The sequence below is a fragment of the Apteryx mantelli genome, chromosome 3, assembly GCF_036417845.1.
Source record: "Apteryx mantelli isolate bAptMan1 chromosome 3, bAptMan1.hap1, whole genome shotgun sequence".
Lineage (NCBI taxonomy): Eukaryota > Metazoa > Chordata > Aves > Apterygiformes > Apterygidae > Apteryx > Apteryx mantelli.
The window spans coordinates 87,373,332-87,393,620 of record NC_089980.1 but is presented as its reverse complement, the minus strand read 5'-3'; the positions used below and the strand labels follow the sequence as shown (position 1 = coordinate 87,393,620).

Genomic DNA, 20,289 nt, shown 5'->3' with positions numbered 1-20,289 from the left:
CCTTTATATGTTTATACTGTATCTACCTTATAACTAGTACACGTAAAGCAATAAAAAGGAGAAAAAAGTGGAAACAGAAAACAATCACTAAAAACAGTGAGAAACATTCAATGGTACACACTCACTTCTAACCTTCTTCAGGTCAACCTTCTTTTTGCTGGTCAAAATCAGTATGAAATAAATTTTTATATTTCTAATACATTTATACCTATACAGGTGCCAGTAAACTCCTCAAACTTGAGGTCACAGCTCCACATGGGGCCAGGGCAGTTACCAGTGGAGCAGTGATCACAATACGAGCAGGGCTGGCAAGCAGCAAAGGTCCGCAATAGAAAATGTTTGGGAACGGCAATCATAACACCTCACGGTGGCAGAGCTGGGGTCAACCTCTTTCATCCTAAGCTATCCACTTGTCCTTTCTGCTTTCCATGTGTCAAGGATATTTACCAGGTAAATAAAAAAGAGACCGTGCAGCATTTAAGTTATTTATGTTTGTTTTGGAATGATTTCACAGAATCACAGAATGGTTGAGGTTGGAAGGGACCTCTGCAGATCATCTAGTCCAACCCCACTGCTCAAGCAGGGTCACCTAGAGCACATTGCACAGGATTGCATCCAGGCGCATTTTGAATATCTCCAGAGAAGGAGACTCCACAACCTCTCTGAGCAACCTGTTCCAGTGCTCTGTCACCCTCACAGTGAAAAAGTATTTCCTCATGTTCAGATGGAAGCGTCTGTGTTTCAGTTTGTGCCCGTTGCCTCGTGTCCTGTCGCTGGGCACCACTGAAAAGAGTCTGGCCCCATCCTCTCGACACCCTCCTTTCAGATACTTGTACACGTTGATAAGATCTCCTCTCAGCCTTCTCTTCTCCAAGCTAAACAGGCCCAGCTCTCTCAGTCTTTCCTCATAAGAGAGATGCTCCAGTCCCCTAATCATCTGTGTAGCCCTTCGCTGGACTTGCTCCAGTAGTGCCACATCCCTCTTGTACTGGGGAGCCCAGAACTGGACGCAGTACTCCAGATGTGGCCTCACCAGGGCTGAGTAGAGGGGGAGAATCACCTCCCTCGACCTGCTGGCAACACTCTTCCTGATGCACCCCAGGATACCACTGGCCTTCTTGGCCACAAGGGCACATTGCTGCCTCATGCTTAACTTGGTGTCCACCAGCACTCCCAGGTCCTTCTCTGCAGAGCTGCTTTCCAGCAGGTCAATCCCCAACCTGTACTGGTGCATGGGGTTATCCCTCCCCAGGTGCAGGACCCTGCACTTGCCTTTGTTGAACTTCATGAGGTTCCTCTCCGCCCACCTCTCCAGCCTCTCCAGGTCTCTCTGAATGGCAGCACAGCCCTCTGGTGTATCGGCCACTCCTGTCGGCAAACTTGCTGAGGGTGCACTCTGTCCCTTCATCCAGGTCATTGATGAAGAAGCTGAACAAGACTGGACCCAGTACTGACCCCTGGGGGACACTGCTAGCTACAGGCCTCCAACTAGACTGCACCGCTGATCACAACTCTCTGAGCTCTGCCATTCAGCCAGTTCTCAATCCACCTCACTGTCCACTCATCTAGCCCACACTTCCTGAGCTTGTCTGTGAGGATGTTATGGGAGACAGTGTCAAAAGCCTTGCTGAAGTCTAGGTAGACAACATCCACTGCTCTCCCCTCATCTACCCAGCCAGTCCTCCCATCAGAGAAGGCTATCAGATTGGTTAGGCATGATTTCCCCTTGGTGAAGCCATGCTAACTACTCCTGATCACCTTCTTTTCCTCCACATGCTTGGAGATGGCCTCCAGAATGAGCTGCTCCATCACTTTTCCAGGGATGGAGGTGAGGCTGACCGGCCTGTAGTTCCCTGGGTCCTCCTTCTTGCCCTTTTTGAAGACTGGGGTGACACTGGCTTTCTTCCAGTCTTCAGGCACCTCTCCTGTTCTCCATGACCTTTCAAAGATGATGGAGAGTGGCTTAGCAATAACGTCCACCAGCTCCCTCAGCACTCGTGGGTGCATCGCATCAGGGCCCATGGATTTGTGGGTGTCAAGTTTGCTTAAATGATCTCTAACCCGATCCTCCTTGACCAAGGGAAAGTCTTCCTTTCTCCAGACTTTCTCTCTTGCCTCCAGGATCTGGGGTTCCTGGGGGCTGGCCTGAGCAGTAAAGACTGAAGCAAAGGCGGCATTCAGTAACTCTGCCTTCTCTGCATCCTTTGTCACCAGGGCACCCACCCCATTCAGCAAAGGACCCACATTTTCCCTAGTCTTCCTCTTGCTACTGATGTATTTGAAGAAGCCCTTCTTGTTGTCCTTGACATCTCTCGCCAGATTTAATTCCAAACGGGCCTTAGCCTTCCTTGTCGCATCCCTGCATACTCTGACAACGTTCCTATATTCCTCCCAAGTGGCCTGTCCCCCTTTCCATTTTCTGTATACTTCCTTCTTCCGGCTGAGTTTTGCCAGGAGCTCCTTGCTCATCCATGCAGGTCTCCTGCCTCCTTTGCTTGACTTCCTACTCATAGGGATGCACCACTCTTGAGCCTGGAGGAAGTGATGTTTGAATATTAACCAGCTCTCTTGGACCCCCCTTCCTTCTAGGGCCCTAACCCATGGGATTCCTCCAAGTAGGTCCCTGAAGAGGCCAAAGTTTGCTCTCCTAAACTCCAGGGTTGCAATCCTACTTAGTGCCCTGCCTCCTCCTCGCAGGATCCTGAACTCCACCATCTCATGGTCACTGCAGCCAAGGCTGCCCCCGACCTTCTCATCTTCCACCAGTCCTTCTTTGTTTGTTAGTACGAGGTCCAGCAGCACACCTCTCCTTGTTGGCTCCTCCACCACCTGTGTCAAGAAGTTGTCACCAATGCTCTGCAGGAACCTCCAGGACTGTTTGTGCCTAGCTGTGCTGTCTTTCCAGCAGATATCAGGGTGGTTGAAGTCCCCCATGAGAACCAGGGCCTGGGATCGTGAGGCTACTTCCAGCTGTCTGTAGAAGGCCTCATCGACTTCCTCATCCTGATCAGGTGGCCTGTAGTAAACACCCACAACAGTGTCACCCATGCTAGCCTGCCCTTTGATCCTTACCCATAAGCTCTCGACTCGCTCTTCATCCACCCCTAGGCACAGCTCAATACATTCCAGTTGCTCCCTCACATAAAGAGCAACTCCACCACCTCACTTTCCTGGCCTGTCTTTCCTAAAAAGCACATAGCTGTCTATGACAGCACTCCAGTCATGCGAGCTATCCCACCATGTCTCTGTAATGGCAATGAGATCATGGCCCTGCGACCGCACACACATCTCTAGTTCTTCCTGTTTATTCCCCATGCTGCGTGCATTGGTGTACAGGCATTTCAGGTGATCGAGCATGCAGGTTTCCCAGGAGGGATACAAGAGGGTCCTCCATAGCCACATCCCGTGCGCACTTCCCTGGCTGCATTCACCTGCTGGAGGCGTCCTGACTTGAGCTGTCTTTTGCCAACTACCCTGGCGCTATAACTCCCCCCTTCCCTGTCTTTCCTAGTTTAAAGCCCTCCTTACCAGGTTGGCCAACCTGTTGGCAAAGACACATGTGCCCCGCTTAGTGAGGTGGATCCCATCTCTTGCCATCAGTTGTCGATTTTCAAACAGGGTCCCGTGGTCGTAGAAACCAAAACCCTGTTGCCAACACCAGCGGCGCAGCCAGTCGTTAACTTGGAAAGTCCGTCTCCTCCTCCTCTCATCCATCCCCCTCACTGGCAGGATTGAGGAGAAGACGACCTGGGCTCCCAGACCCTTGACCACCATCCCTAGAGCTCTGAAATCCTGCTTGATGGTCTCCAGTTTGCCCTTGGTGTCATTAGCGCCCACATGGAAGAGCAGCAGTGGGTAATAGTCCAAAGCGTGGACAAGCCTTGGCAGTCTTTCCATGACGTCTCGCACGCGAGCCCCTGGCAGGCCACAAACCTCTCTAGACATGAGGTCAGGTCGGCAGATAGATGCCTCCATTCCCTGCAGCAGGGAGTCCCCCACAACAATCACCCGCCGCTTTTTCCGGGTGTTCTGGCAAGGCACAGGGTCTGTTGTCCCAGGTACTTCCCTTGCAGCCATGCCCATCTCCTCCTCATCCTGGAGGGCACTAAACCTGTTCTTCAGCTTCAAGTCTTCGGGAGGTGTAGGAGCCTCTTTCCTCCCACAAGCAGTGACCAGTTTCCAGCCTTCTTCTACGATGTTATGATGTACTGTTTCACACGGCACAGAGCCCTCCGGCAACTCCACTGCTGTGGGGGGTTGGGACTCCCAAAGCTGCACAGTCTCCAAGAATGCCCTGTCTATCTCTTGCTCATCTTCTCTGATGCTGCGCAGCCTACTGACCTCCTCCTGTAACTCCCTTGCTTGACGACACAACTCGCCAACAGCAGCACACCTCCTGCAGGAGAGCTGGCTGCCAGCCCAGGCCTCCCGGAGAGGCCCCAAGCACTCCCTGCAGCCTGAGACCTGTAGAGCTGCATCTATTGTCAGAGGGTCTGTCTGGGTCCAAGCCTCTGACACAGCAACTCCAACATCCACTGGGATTTGGATCAATGCTAAACACAGCAGGTAACTGTTCAGTAGTAACCACTTCCAGCTCCATTTTTCGATGTTTCCATTCCAGGAACAACATTTTTATAAATGGCTGCTATTTAGTATGTATTCTGTCTGCACGAAGCATTACTAGCATTACCTCTTACACAGAAAACTCAATACTAGTATCTTTAGTAACACTGTCTTCTTTTGGTCAGTTTCTTTTTTTGGAATAAATCCAAATTATGTTTTCAATTCTCTTCCACACTGTAGCTTTTCCATCAGCTTATGTAAGTAAATCATTTCACGCCATAATCTGTAAAGCATCTAATAGAATTTTTTTTTTTTTTTTTTTTTTTTTTGCAGTTTCATCCAATTACAGACATAGGCGCTACCTCTTGTATAAATTGTTATTACGTTTCATTCCTTTTCCTCCTCCTCCATTTGGGAAGTCAGATGTTTTCTCCTGTTTACCTTGATGGCACATTGCACTAACTTTGTTCAAACTGTGGAAGTTTACATATGTTTTGTCTGATTTTTTTTTTCTGTCTATAATCCTGAAATAAAACTATTCAATTTTGATACAAGTTATGCACTTACTTATTTGTTAGTCTACTTATATGTTCCTACAGTGAAACTCTGAACCTGGTATAGCTGATGGTACAAATAAATGGAATGAATACCCACTTGACAGTGGTGAAAACCCTCCGTTCTGAAACAACTAGAAATCTGTTCTTCAAAGACTATTTTGCAAAATATTTAAGCCTTATTGCTACCATAGTAAACTATGCTTTTTAAGAACTCTTTTTTGTTTCCTGTTCATAGTAATGCCCTAGAAGATTTGGACATAGTCAGCTCATTTTCAGTCTGAATTCAATATAAATTCTCTTCATGCCATGTCATGCTTATTGTTAAGCATACTACCAAATACTATAAATTTCTATATCAGAAATTTAATTCTTCCCTGCTTGGAAAATGACTGTAAAATATTTCATTCTTCAAAGGTTTTTGAAAGATCTCCTGCAAAAAGGTAAAACAGGTAAGAAATCTGCATAATCAATTCAAGCATACAGGACATCCTTTACCTAGCAAATGTTTATAACCATTCTTGCACATACTTATATCTCTTGGTTTTTCAGTGAGAAATAATAGGGAATATTAGCTCTATGGATCAAACTATGTTTAAATCATTTCTGTAAATATTTGACAGAGATGTCACAGAATTTTGAGTTGTTCCAGTTTCTTTCTTCCTTAATATAAGCATTAACTTTACAACCTAGAATATGATCAAGATGATCTACATCAAGTTCAGTGGGCTACATAAAGCACTGTTATCACCTGAATAATGGGTTATTTTACTCTCTCTGGCTCCATTTGCAGCTCTTACAATGGTCTCTTGTGAATTTGGATTTTCACTATAGTAATTCTAGTTCAAGAGCAAAACAGAAGAGGTAGAGCAGATACCTTTGTCTTACTATGTTTTTAGAAATATTTCACTGATAAAAAGAATCATTTAACAAGATGTTACATTTACAGAATTAAGTATCAGATAACCCTGTCTTCTAAAATTTGAGACAAAGTCAACATGTAAATCAAGCCATTCCTTTGGGAAAGGCAAAACAATTTCAGCCAGAGGCTCTCTGTTGCCGAAGACAATACAGCAAATTGTAATTCTACATGTGCAGAATTCTACAACTGTAATTCTACAGTTCTACAGCTTGAAGAAAGGGATCAATTCAATGCACTACGTACTGTCTTCTGTTAAAGTTGCTTTTGTTTATGTATGAATTGTTTAAATATAACCATATTTAGCAGCTATTTCAGAAGGAAAATTGCCCTGGAACAACAGTTTTTTGCTCCTTGTGTAACAGTGTAGCACTTCATCCTTCACTTGTATCTCTCTACAGACCTGCTAAAGCTCAACTAGGACATCAGAGAAGAGTAGGATCTGGAAACACTGTTCCCTCTTTCCTCTCTTTTCAGTAGCTGAAACTGCGGGCCCGCGAGCAGTCCATCAGCTCTCTGTTCAGTGGCTCTTGCGAGGTCAGTCAGTCTGTCCCACTCATGGTCCTACTCCTGGGCCAGTTTAATACCTACCGATAGGCTGTTTTCTCCAAGACAAGGCAGGTTATCTCTAAATCCACGTAAAGGAAGGTTAGTGACCGCAAAAAGAATTCCAACTTCTTTTGCAGGTTCGTAGCTCACCTTCCCTCCAAACCACCCCTCTTTCCTGCAGATGTGTAGCTAGCTCACTCTTTGCCTAAAAGTCCTCAACCCAGATGGTCATGGGAACCTACCTGTAACAAGACCTTATTAAATGATTAATTCCACTGGAGAGATTTTTAGTTTATTTTGTTTTGATTAGCAGCCTGGTCATAAAGTTCTATCTGATTTTTGTTCACTTATAGCTTTTCTAGTTTCACTGCTGGATATTGATTCAGCTAACCTGTGTCCTCACAGGACAAGAGAAATATTTCTGTTTTCTCCCCTCTGGGAGATTTACACATTGTAGAGTATATAAAATAGTATGAAATCCCAAAAGCTGATTTAATAGAGTATTTGACATACTGCCTTTGATTTTAATTAGACAAGGAGCTTCTCTATGACCTCCCTAAAGAAGACAAGTCAAAATCTTAACAGCTTTATTGATCTTTGCAAAGAAAAAGTATTTTCATTAGTTTTATTGGTGATTTATCTCTTCTGTCACCAAAAAAAAAGAGAGTTATTCTATATTGTCCTTGATTTCTTAATAGAAATCATGCAACCTTTTCATTTCTTGTCATTCAAGGAAGATGGTTCTACTATCTTTTCCTTTACATTGTCAAAATTCAAAGTAATTTAAATTAAAAATAAAGAAATGCAAATTACAGAATTCACTGCTTCCAAGGTTAAAAATGTACTTTAACCTCTTATTAAATGTATTCTACAATGTTCTTTTACTTGGTTACACTTCCACAGTAGAGGGCCAGTTTCTTTCCTTGAGTCTTCCTCTTATGGTAGTTCATATAAGGGAATGATCTGGAATAATGTTGTTTTCTAACCTCACCTAAATATTTATAAACAATAAACAGGGTCCCATTCTCCACAAGAATCCAGTAAAGAAGCTGGATTCCACTCAGACTTGACAGGATTCTTCTGGATAAATCTATTTTTGTACCAGCTGCCCCTCTTTATCCTCAATGGATAAGAGAGACAGACTCAGCTATACTGTTCTACAAAGGACATACAGTTCTCCAAGGAGCCTAAAATACCAGCGTAAATGGCATCAGGGTTCAGTTGCTCTGACCCTGGGACTGACACAAGTTAGCTCTCAGAATGGTGGAGCTATAAACCATTTCTTGGCATTTCCCAGCTCTGCTGACTTAAACCAGTCTCAAAGATGGAGAAAAAAATCCAACCAATAATTAGTTCTGGAATATGAACTATGAACACAGGTTTTTTGAATGAAATGTGGCCTCATCCATGTAATTTTGCCATATATCCAGTGGCTGTGTGTCAGATAATGCTTTTGGTTATTGCTGATCTATTATTGCTTATTTTTCACTATTTGTATTTGATTTTCTGTTTAGCATTAGACAGACATCCTAATGAAACACTATATTATATGTACTGTGATAATAATTTATAAAACAAGGACTAAATGAATATTATTAATATCTTCTTTTTTTAATCAAAGATACAAAGATCTATGTCTGAAATTTAAAGGCTAAAAAAATAAATTTTTGCCTACTTTGTAAGTTATAAATGACTGCATTAATCTTCCTTTCCCCTTCTCAGAATGTCAGGTTCAGGTTTTCTTTTCTTTTCTTTTCTTTTCTTTTCTTTTCTTTTCTTTTCTTTTCTCACTTTGTGTATCTTCTGGATTTCTACTTTTTCAGAATAGACTTACTCTCGTATTTCTCTGACCTCAATGCTCTCAATTCAACAGCTGGCTTAAAACAATCTTTCCTGGAACTACCTGTATTCAGGGAACTGATAGAAAGTGTTGAAAGTCCAGAAAGTCAACAATGTAGCAAGCATCATAATAGTGGCATAAAAACCTGATAGTTTTTATGATGTCTGATGTACTGCAGAGCAATGCAAGGATCTTAGCACCCGCATTGCACTGTCTTGAGAGAAAGGTCCTGGCTAATGCCGTGATATAAAAGGTGTCCTGCCAGAAGCATCTCCCACATCCCAACTTTCTAGCTAAGCCTTGATTAGTTAATTTAGGTTGAAAGCAAAGAAGAATTTGGAGGTGTACTGTACATTTGAATGCAATATATTGGATACAGTATGCAATCTGTATACATCTGTATTACTTCTGTAGATTCCCTTCTCACTCAATGAGGAGGTACAGACAAATCTAGATATACAATTCATCTCATCCTAAAGCACTCATTGAAAATAAGGCAGGTTAATCATGCCCTTGAAGGGTCTAATTCTCCCTCTTGACAAGGTGACCAATGCAGATATCTGAAGTTTATACTATAGCCCTGCAAAGTTAGTGAGATGAAGCTCACTAGTGCCTCTATTTGGACTAGTAAGTTCTCCACATAGCTAGCATTAACTCACACAGTTGGATAAGGTATGAACCAAGATCCTTCCAAATCTCTTTCACAACTCAGAGAGAAGGATGAGGTGCAACATGCCTGCAAATGTCCAGCCCATCACAGATACAACACATTCAAATGGCACTAAGCTCCATCTGAAGTGTGGTGCTGACTGCTCTTTATGGAGCAGCAAATACTTCTCAATGTTTTTAAGTACTTTTCTTTAGCTGTTTTTTACCTGCTGCCAACTTATTGGCCTCCTCCACCTGTTCTCCAGGCCTCAGCCTCTATCTCTGCCTCAGCCCCACTGCTGGTGCTGCAACTCTAATGCTGCTACCTAGTAGCACCACCTCCAAATAACAGTAAGAGGAATCCCAACTGTAACCTTCTAAAGAAAACATTTTCTGGAAGAAAGAGAATTTCTGGGTTCAGTCTCTGATCCAAGGGATGGTGCTTCTAGACTTCTCAAACCATGTTTTCAATGCATGTGATCTTCAGAGAACATCTGCTCTCAGGGAATCGAGCATTATAGTTTGGCTGTCAATGTATGATATTAAGGCATATATTAGCTCTCTAGGTAATTTCATTATTTTCCAAAGGCAGCTGAGATTTATCCCCAAGTATGTGGACAATCTGACAGATCAACCATCATTTGTACCTGTAAATCTCTGTCTTGTACAGTTCATCATCACATTCTTTCCAGTCTTGGCTTTGTAACTGAGAAATAGGTACCTCAGTTTATATTTTCTGTCTTGCCATGGTTTCTGTATTTTTGACAAATTGAGGATCTCATGTCCTTGTTCAGCTGCCATAGCTTAATGCTGCAAGCCTACCTGAAATAAAATGCCTGCTGTGTATGTATCTCAGGTTCATTCTTGTTGTACACAGCAGCATGGCAGTGCAGAAGTTTTCATAGCCTGTGTTGAAGGCTTCTGGGACCTTTAAAATTTGTCTGAATTTAAGGTTATTTTCTGCTTGAATCATTTCACTTCCTGGAATAAACCGGCCAAATTTTTCATGAGTAAGCCCTTTTATAAAACATTTCCTTCCTACTTTGGTATATTTTTGTGCTGTTGGAAATCATGACTATTATGAGAAAATTACTTACAGAGCTTTTACAGAAGTAATACCCCAGGCACCATATCACAGGGAACACACTGTGCAGTACCTTGTGTATTTCCTTTTCATTCACATCATATTTCAGAATGGAAGAGCTGATCATCAGCTCCTTGATGTGTGGAATAATTGCTTCATGCTGTCACAACTGTGCCCATGCTACAACTTTGTCTAGAAGCCACCCTGGGGTTTTGCTGACATTTCAGAGACTCAGTCAAAATCTCAGCAGCTGGTTTACAAATCTTAATTGATACACTGTCTTTAAGTCTGAATTGCTTGTATTGCAGGTTATAGTTTTTGAGAGGCAATGGATAGTACTACAGACAAGTGCAATTTTGTCTTGTTTTTATTTAATTATTGATTTGCTTTTTCGGTACAGAAACAGGCAGAGTGAGGTTGTCGATATGTTCTGATGTAGTACACTTCTGTCTGTGTTGATCCTGCAATAGACTGCTTCTGTTATGTCATGGAGCCCAACAAACACTGCTAGTATCTTGCACACAGCATTGCTGGTCTGTTGTTTCCTTCATCCAGCAGCACTTGCCAGTATCCATCTTTGGTATTGAGCCCTGAGAATATTTCTACTTCTGCTTAGTCAGGCATAGATAATAAGAGCTTTGTTTAAGTTGCTAGAGTCTGGTCTGAGAAAACACATGGCTTGTCTCACTTCTCCAAGGCTGTTATGATGCTATTCAATGAATGGGATCAAGCACTCTTTGCAATGTATCTGGACACCAGAAAAGAAAAAGCAGTTATTACTGTAAAGCAGCTAGGTCCACTTATTTTATCCTATGAGCATCTGAGATGAGCACAGACTGATTCAAATGTTATAATATGGTGTGGTTATGAAGTTGAAGAACATTTGATCAAGCATTTCTGCCAAGCACCACTCCTGATTAGGAGCCAAAGGAGGACTTAGATTTGAGATTCTTCTCTCCAGCACATTCCAATAAACACAAACAGCTGCCTACTGATACATTCTGAAAACTGAATGACAGATATGTTTCTATAAACTTGTCCGCTATATAAAATAGAGAGTATATGGAGAAAAAAAGTTTTTTGAAAACAGTCAGAAGAGCACAGTGTTTTGCTAATCTTTGGAAAATTATTCAAAGGTTAAACAGAAATTCTTTTTTTTTTTTTTTTGCAAATATTCATTGAGTTCAGGATTTATTTAAATACTAAATGTATTAGTATTTCTGGAGAAGCTTATCATGTTTCCATTTTAAAGTTAAAGTTAATCATCTGTTCAAAAGCTGAGTATGATTACCTGCTTCTCTATACTAGATTGGAAAAGGAAAACCAATTTCTTTTGCATGTCTTACTAAGTATACTCTTCTGCCTGAAAAATGTATTTTGAGGGGAGAAGGACCTTTCAAGACATCTGTAAGATATATACATTTGAAAAATCATTGCTGGATAGTATTCTTATTTTCCTTTTATGGAAAGAAATGGTGAGCACGTACTTTAAGATAGTTGGGACTCTTTGTCATTTGATACAAATCCAAGCATTCCTGGAAGTATCATGTACACACCACGATTTGCAGAAGACGTAATCTGATCGCAACAAGAGCTGTGAGCTATGAAACAAGAGAACGAATACAGGCATCAGCATGAAAACAGGAGCCTTGAAAAGTTCTGAGATGTGCAAAGATGAGAGACTGTTTGGGGTAGGACTTCAGACGTGAACCAAGAGCTTTACAAAGTACATAGAAGAGAAATGGTGCTAGCGGTGAGTGTTCAAATATTGCTACTGCAGCATTGATCAGCCTGGATAGAAAAATCAGAAAAAAAAAAAAGCAAAAAAAAAAAAGCAGGGTCCGCATTATAGAAATCCATCAAAAGAGTTTCTGCAAAAGCCAAGCTAATTTTTTATGAGCTAAACATAGTCTCTGTTTATTTATGAACACTAGAAAATCCCTGGAAAATTAATAGAAAATGTTGAAACGGTTGAGAAGTTGTAATCTCTACTAAACACTATGTTAGGACGCAACAGGTCAGCACCCTAGCCAAACAAGCACTCTGTCCTGCTTCACTGCTCCTCCCGGCAGCCGTGCTAATCATTGCATTGGTTGCTTCTAAAATCCACTTTGTAGCAACTTAACAGGCAACAAGTTTATATAAGGCAATAATGCAAAAAGATGTTAAAAACTAAGTATATACCCAAACATTTCAGTAAAGATGAAAAGCAATCATTGTTAATTTATTAAATAGTCCAGCTGCTAGTAGAATATTTTGTTTATAACCACATTTGAAAACCTGGATAACTTCTCAGTTTTGTAAAAGACAGAAGAGTTTTTAAAAAATACAATCTTTTAAAAAACTCTAGAAATTTTTTATTACCAAACCTGATAATAGTATCAGTGGCTCTCAGTCTTCCCCTCTCTGCCTGACAGTTTTTATCATCTGCTTTTAGCTAAAGTATAAGCCACATCTTGAAAACTGTAAATCACAGAAAACTCTACATACCATACAAACCACATCCCATAGCTATCAGAGGTCCAAACTGGTAAATCGAATTCTTACTCTCATCCATACTTACAACCAGAAGTACCTTATTATATTTTTCTCTGTACGGCTATTTCAGATTCGATCATGTCCTGTTTCAGCATTCTGTAATGGTCTAGATCAGAGCTGCGAAACGTACAGTCTGTTGGTCACAAGCAAGCTGGTAAGTAACTTCTGTGGTAGAAGCTGGCAGATGACAGTCACTCAAGTTATTAAAAGTCCTTTAGTTTACCTGGGAACTAGATGTAAGGCAGTGTGAGCCAGCCAGCCAGGTCCTAAGGCGTGCTTCCCAACCTGAATAGTTGCACATGCTGGCTGGGCAGCCAAAAGCCAGCAGGTACAGGAGATGTGCACATGGTGCAGGCCAAATAGCACACGCTGCCTCCGCTGGCATACAGATCTGCCAGGACACAGGTGAGCTGTGCTGCTGACCTTAAGCCCGCCAGTCATTTTTCCCCTTTCCCAGTATGCTGGCTGTCCATGGCAGCAGGTGGCTGACCACATGCCTGCTCTTTACCTGATACGCATATGAGTGGGTCGTTGCAATTGGAGTGGTTGGGCAGAAAGGGGGCGCAGGAAGCAAGAGCCCATGGGCAGGGTCTGGCAGGAACTGCTGTAGAGAGGAAGGATGCAGTCTGAGGCAGGCAAGTTGGGAGCTTTTAGTGGCCTGTCAAGTCATTAAACGTGAGGCCTTTTGAGGCAGACAGGACTTTTTTTCCTTCACCTCTACCATAGCAAGCAGTGATTTCAGACTCAAGAGCAATGTTTAAAAAAATTCTTCCTGAATTTATGGGCCACAGATGCTCCACATGCCCAAATTCAAAGACAGGCGTAAAATCTTCCTTTAACAGGCACAGGAAACAGAAGCTGTTACCTTCTTATGGTTGTTCATGCACATCCCAAGACCCTAGTAGGAATTATAGCATCTCTGAGACTTTTGAAGATAAGTCCAAACAGAAAACAAAATACTGTCAGTATCCATGTGAATGTCAGTTCTACAAAATTCATGCTTTTAACTAAACTGAAAGGTTTATATCTTATATATAAAAATAATGTTTGTATATATATATATATATATATACACACAAATATATGCATACATACACAGGTATATATATATATATAAAAACAGCTGGCCATTCTTTACTGCATCTGTCAGAGTTTAATAACATCAGAACAGTCTCTAAAATACTATCAGTCATGTTTGGATTGCTCAGAATCTGGCTATGGCAGATCTGAATCTATATGTAGCACTAAGTAGTTCATATGCGCCTTATAAAAATTGCTAGAACGGAAGAAACTACTGATTATTTGTCAATGTCACAATTATGCATAAATACAAACTAATGAGAACTTCAAAATTACAGTTAAGAATATGTGTAGCAAAATATTTTTATATAAAACACATTCGCATTTATCTAAAGCAGTATGAAGGGAAACAATTAAAAAGAGCTTTTATGACTTTTTAAAATTGGTGCATCCACTATAAGCTACTGTTATAGCTATTTTTCTCATGTAGTCTTTAAAATCTTGAACAGCCATAGTCTAATACGGCTATGTAAATTTTGGTAATCTGGGGTTCATCTGAAAGGTTCTAAACCTAAAGCAACCCCTATGAATTACATCTCAAATAATCTGGTCCCTAGATTTGAGGCTATCGTTGTAGAACTATTCTCCCCCTAATTGCTAGAAGTACTGTTGAAAATTTCATCTAAAGTATTGACAAATGTTCTGAAGCAGGAAAAACTACTTCAGTAGTTACAAATAACTACTTTCATGTTACTCCAGTATTCGATGCCAAGCACTTGGTTTTCACAAACAGCACACAAGACAGTACAGCAACAGCAAAATAAACTGCTGACACATAACTATTAATGAATGAGATACTGTTCACAATGATATGCCTATGTCATACACTTGGTAAATGTAATTTAAGCAAAGGTCCAATTCAAGCAAAGAAGAAGTCTTTCCACCCTAAACACCTACAGAGAACTATTGAGATCTATGTTATCAGATATTAAATGATACCAAAAGCCTATTCTGCTGTTGAGTGCAAGTATGCACTTGCACCATTACAAGTAGGTCCAGGGCTTTGTTGAAATGCCCCTCCTGCCTTCCACCTGATAGAGAGCATATCAACATTGCGGTTTAGGCCAACCCACTAGTGACTGGGCTAGAAAGTGCAAAACTATAGTTCAACAGCTTAAACCTGTAGTCAGATTGTGACAGAAGGGTCTATTCTAGACATGCACTCTGAGGAGCATGTGCCTGCAAAATCTATGCTCATCGGTGGGTCGTGGAAGTCCCTGACAGAACGCCCCACTGGGAGGACGAGCTCCTTTCAATCTTACAGTTCATCTGATCTAAAATTTCATTTCCTTCCCAAACACTTCTTCTCCCTACCAGCTTTAATCAGAATCTCACTCCCATGTATCATACACAGCAGCCCTGTATCTATAGCTACAGAAGTATTCACACACGTACCACAGCTCAGTACCCCCATAATACACCTGTACACACACACCAGAGCCACACACCACCTAGAGGAAAACTGGCCACACACATCACACCAATTATCATTTAGCATAATCTTTTGCAGATATATACATATATATATACACATATATACTCCATATCTGTATATCTCATTCACTAAACCCAATCTTAATAAAAGCACATGCTATTGCATACAATAAGCCTGTACCCCTATGCAGAAATACCCTAACACATGCAACAGTCCAGTACATACTGCCTATACCCTCATATCACCCCTGAAGAGTACTGTACCCAGGGCTCTGTGTGTATGTGCAACAAATGTGTGAGTACGTGCAATGAGTGTTTATGAGTGTGTACATGAGTGTATATGATGTGCATGCACAGTGTATGTGAGTACACATGGTGCATATGTGAGTGAGTCTGTGTGTGTGTAGCATGTGGGTGCATAGGTGAATGTGGTATATATGCAGATGTTTGTGTGTCGGGGATGTGATTGCATGCCTATGTCAAACATATATGTATACATATATATATATATACCCCATATTTATATACTGCATTCAATAAACCCAATCTCAATAAAAGCACATGCCATCTATTGCATACAATAAGCCTGTGGAAGACTACATACAGGGCGCGTGTGTGCACGGATTGTGGGAGTACAAGCATGTGTCAGTATGTGCCTGTGTAGTATGAGTAAATACAGTGGGGTGCAGCATGTGGGAGTACACATGTCAGTATGCCCATCCTCCTATGGGTGTGTTTGTGAATCTCTGTGCGAGTCCCTGTGTGGGTACGTGTGATACCTTGTGCGTGTGTGTGTGAGTACCTGTGTATGTTAATATGTGTGTGAGAGAGAGAGACAGTGTGCCAGTCCCTGTGTGTGTGAGTCCCTGTGTGGGTATGTATGATACTGTGTGTCTGCCTGTCAGTGTGTCAGTCTCAGTGTTTGCGTATGGGGTCAGACTGAGGACATGTGAATCCCTGTGTGGGTAGTGCAATACTCTGCATGCATGTGTGTGTGTGTCTGTCAGTATGTCAGTCCTGGGGTATGTGTGCATGTATGTGTGTGCGAGAGAGTCCCTGTGCAGGTAGTGTGATACTTGGCATGTGCATGTGTCTGTCTGTCTGTCAGTTCTGGTGCGTGAGTCCCTGTGTGGGTATGTTTGATATTCTGTGTGTGTGAGTCCTTGTGTGGATACATGGATAGCGCGGGTGCTGGCGTCTCTATGCGTGCTAGTGAGTGAGTGAGTGAGTGTGTGTGTGTGTGTGTGTGTGTGTGCCCGAGTCCCCGAGTCCCCGAGCGTACGTTAGTGCGTGCGACTGTCAGTGTGTCAGTCCCTGCGCCTATGTTTGCGTGTGAGTGCCAGTCGCTGTGTCAGTCCGTGTGCAAGCCGCGGGGTGCGTGTGAGTCCCTGTGTGTGTGCGCGGGGCAGAGGCAGCAGCCCAGCGGCGCGGTCCCCCGCACCGGACGGGACGGGACGGGACGGGACGGGACGGGGCTGCCCCGGTACCTGCCGAAGTGTCCCAGGGAGTCGAAGAGCCGCTCGGAGCTGGGAGCCATGGCGGGGCGGCGGCGAGCCGGGAGCCTCCGTGTCGCCGGCCCGGCGGTGCGGGGAAGAGACACGGTCCCGTCCCGTCCGCCCCCCGCCCTCGCAGCCCGCCCGGCCCCCGGCGTCCCCCGGACCCCTCGGGGCGGGCTCACCCGCTCCTCCCCGCCCGCCGCCGTGCCCGGCTCGGCCCGTGGGGCGGCCCCCTGCGCCGCCGCCCCTGCCCCGCCGCCCGGACGGCGGCCACCGCGGCTCGCCGCAGGGCTCTCGTCAGCCGGAGCCTTTCGTGCCTGTCACTAATAGCCGGCCATTTCCCCTTCTTCTGAAATGCCAGGGGAGCCCAAGCTCCTCAGCGGGCGGCCGTGGGGGCAGGGAGGCGGCCCCCCGCCAGCCCCAACGGTCGCCGCCCCGCGCCAGCCCAACGGTCACCGCCCTCCGCCAGCCCCAACGGTCGCTGCCTCCCGCCCCCCGCTAGGCCAACGGTCACCGCCCCGCGACAGCCCTCCGGTGGGCAGCGCGTCCGAAGCGTTCCCAAGGGAGAAAACGGCAATCAAGGAGGCAAAAACTCGAGCAAAAGCCCTGTTAATGGCACTATTTAGGTTACAGCAGCCGATAGACCTCTTCCTGAGTATGAAAAGCTCCCCGAAGTAGCCGTCGTCTACCTTAAGGGTGCCCGACAACTGATAATTGCCGGTGTTGCGTTTACAATTATTAAAAGCTCCTGCCGATTCAAAACAAACTGCAATTTAGGGAGGAAAAGTCATGATTTCTGTATTACTGCTAAGGAATATTCTTTACTGAGTGAATGGTTTAATCTCTTACACGGACTGAGTGCCTCAGACTGTTTCCTCTGGGAGACTGGTCTGTGTCTATCCCATCGGACAGCATCTGCAACACACTCTTTTTCCCCAAATTAAATTAAAGAAAGCAATTACGTGCTTGAATTCACTTGTGACAATCATTAATAATCTAATATTTCAGCCTCTGTTGTATTTCATATGGATATTTTCAATTAGAAGAGATTATAAACTTTTTTTTTTTATCCAGGACATTTTCTGAATGTTAATAAGAGATATTTTTAGTAGCCTTATAATCTGCTCTGTTACTTAGATATATTACTTGACAATTACTCACTTGTTTTTTCAGAGTTTCAGCACACAAGGTACAATAGTATTATCATTTAATAAAGGTGAAAGATGTAATATGTTCCAAATCTGCATGGCTGTCATTAGTACTCCAATTTGTAATGAAGCTTCAATTATATTTGAACCTATTTTTCTGTCTTAGTCAAAGCAGGCTGAAATAATCAATGTGAAATTGCTTGAGGACTTAGCAAAGCAAGTTACAACAGGAGACCTTTGTAATTAACTTACCTTTGGGTTTTGTTGGAACAGATACGCTTTAGCAGCCCAGTTGCTCTTGCGTGTGAGAGGAAAGATACAGAAAAATATTCTGCTCCTGTCACAGGTGTAACTCTCATATTTAGTTTTTCCTTTCCCAGAATACTAAATTTCCCTTCTCAGTTAGAGCCAAGTTCAAAGTTGGCTCTGCTCTGAGTAAAGAGCTGGACCAGATAATCTCCGAAGTCTCCTTCTAACCCAAATTATTCTGTGATTCCACAGCAAAAGACACGTTTCCAGCAGACTACATGAACTCTTTCTGGGCTGCTTTATTGAAAAGCAGAGGAAAAACAAAAAAAGCCAAAACAATTCAACCTTACCCTGTGCATATTTTATTTTTTTATAAAGCACAGAAAAAGCTCAAGTATGAAACGCAGAAATGTTCTATTAAATCACTGGAAGTCAAACCTTCCCCTTTCCAAAAACTGACCCAAATGCTTCTAACCAAACATTGCCCATCAGACCACTATTTTGCAGGGAAATGTACCTTTAAGAGGCTCTGGCATGAAGCAAGCGGCACAACTGTTCATCTGTGCAGAGCAGATGTTCATGCTATGCAGTGACAATCTGTTCCAGTGCAGATCTGGAAAAAAACAGATGTTTGTCAGGTTCCTTGGCTCTCAGTGACTTCTGACCAGCACAGCGATGAGCAAATACCACATTACACAACTAGGAATCTAAATAATAAGTTCAGTAGAGGATTCCTCCTCACAACTACTGTGTTCTGCCCCTCATCTCACCTTCACACAACAGTTTTGAAAGCATGGCTGTGTCTGACAAAGCCCATCATATGTCCCTTTATTAAGTGGCATCTGGAAAGGACTTCTTTTAATATTGAGTCTAGAGGTTTTTGTTGTTGTTACTTTCTCAGAATATGTAAACTAATAAGACTAAGGACAGACTTGTTCGCTTTTCGTAAGAATTTTTTATATTGCTTGTTTTTTACCTTATAAATATCAGCATTAAATTTAATCATCCTTGTTTTTCCTGGAGAATGTTTTTCAGATTTGAAAGGGCATGTGCTTGAATGCAGCACTGGTATTTTAACAAAGTGTTTCTTTCTCTGAAGAACCACACTAGTTAAATAGTTATTTCTGAAAACAAACACCAGCGAATAGTAAACATTCTGGTTAAATATTGCTTTGGTGCTCATTTTTCTGTTTTTAGTGTCTTACCTTCTGCAACATGTAAATTCCTTAGTTTTCCACAGCATAACAGTATAGAGAAGATCTATTTTTAGTGTAATGATCAAGCAGGAAATAAATGGATAAATCCCTTTTAACACCATTTTTAAAACCTGAAAAAATCCCTAAATAATTTTCCCAGATTCTTTTACAGACAGCCTTGCCCAAACTTCTATGTTTGCATCTTTTACAACATCATAACTTTATTCCACTTATCAGTATAAAGATATGAAATCTGCCCTCACTCCTATTAAAGTCAATACTAAACGCCCACATGGCTGCATTTCCAAAAGCTATTAGTGCCATGTCTGCAATGCCAGCTCTCTTAAACATGGTGATCATAGATTTACCTTGTTTCTTTTAAGCCTCAGAAGATGCACAACATGCTTTCAAGTCTGTCTTCCTTCTACCCTGTTATGCCACTGCTACATGAAGCAAAAAATTTGCTTTTAGTAGCAATCATTCCTCACTGAGTTGTTTTTCACCCCAGCCATCTAGAAATACAGAGGCAATTTGCTAACTTTGTTCACATACAGTTCACAGCTCACTTTCCCAAGGATTTTTCTCATGTTACAGATAAATTCAGGATAAATTCTGATGTTACAGAAAATCAGGGAACATCTAAAGAAGCAATGAGAGATACCTTTAATTGAAGTGTATCAAAATGAGACCATCCACATCCATGGTCTGCTTACTTTAGAATTTTGTGGATTTTATGGATTAACAGAAGAAACCAAAAGGAGTTTGTGATCCCTGTCCTATAGTATCTTTAGAAACCACTGGGATGGGAAGATTGAGGGCGTTCACAACAGACAACACTCTCCAAGTCTTTTAATCCCACAAGGGAAATATGCAGCAGCTCATCTCAAAGAACTTCAGTTACAGGCTTAACCTCATTTCTGGCACTCAAAAGCAAGCTGGTGTTCAAAAGAGACATTCAATATTACAAAATCCTTGAGAAAGAAGTGATCTG

General features: G+C 42.6%; 1 protein-coding gene across 9 annotated transcripts in view; it reads right to left on the bottom strand.

Moving 5' to 3' along the window:
* Positions 1–18,703, bottom strand: part of SLC22A16 (solute carrier family 22 member 16) — a 44,667-nt gene extending 25,964 nt beyond the window's left edge. Inside the window, exons 1-4 of one of the 9 annotated variants that reach the window (XR_010883778.1) lie at positions 16,697–16,733; positions 13,204–13,299; positions 11,645–11,758; positions 10,507–10,905 (exon numbers count right to left, since the gene is read on the bottom strand). Coding sequence is in view for 1 of the 9 variants with exons in the window: in XM_067293860.1 (XP_067149961.1) it covers positions 16,697–16,746 (50 nt within the window). In the remaining 8 variants the exon portion in view is untranslated. Of the gene's footprint in view, positions 1–10,506; positions 10,906–11,644; positions 11,949–12,732; positions 12,829–12,918; positions 12,970–13,203; positions 13,300–16,696; positions 16,840–16,887; positions 16,918–18,105; positions 18,467–18,619 lie in introns of those variants that run through there. The other 8 variants (XR_001293468.2, XR_001293469.1, XR_001293471.2 and 5 more) reach the window with 8 other exon arrangements.
* Between the last annotated feature and the right edge of the window lie 1,586 nt (positions 18,704–20,289).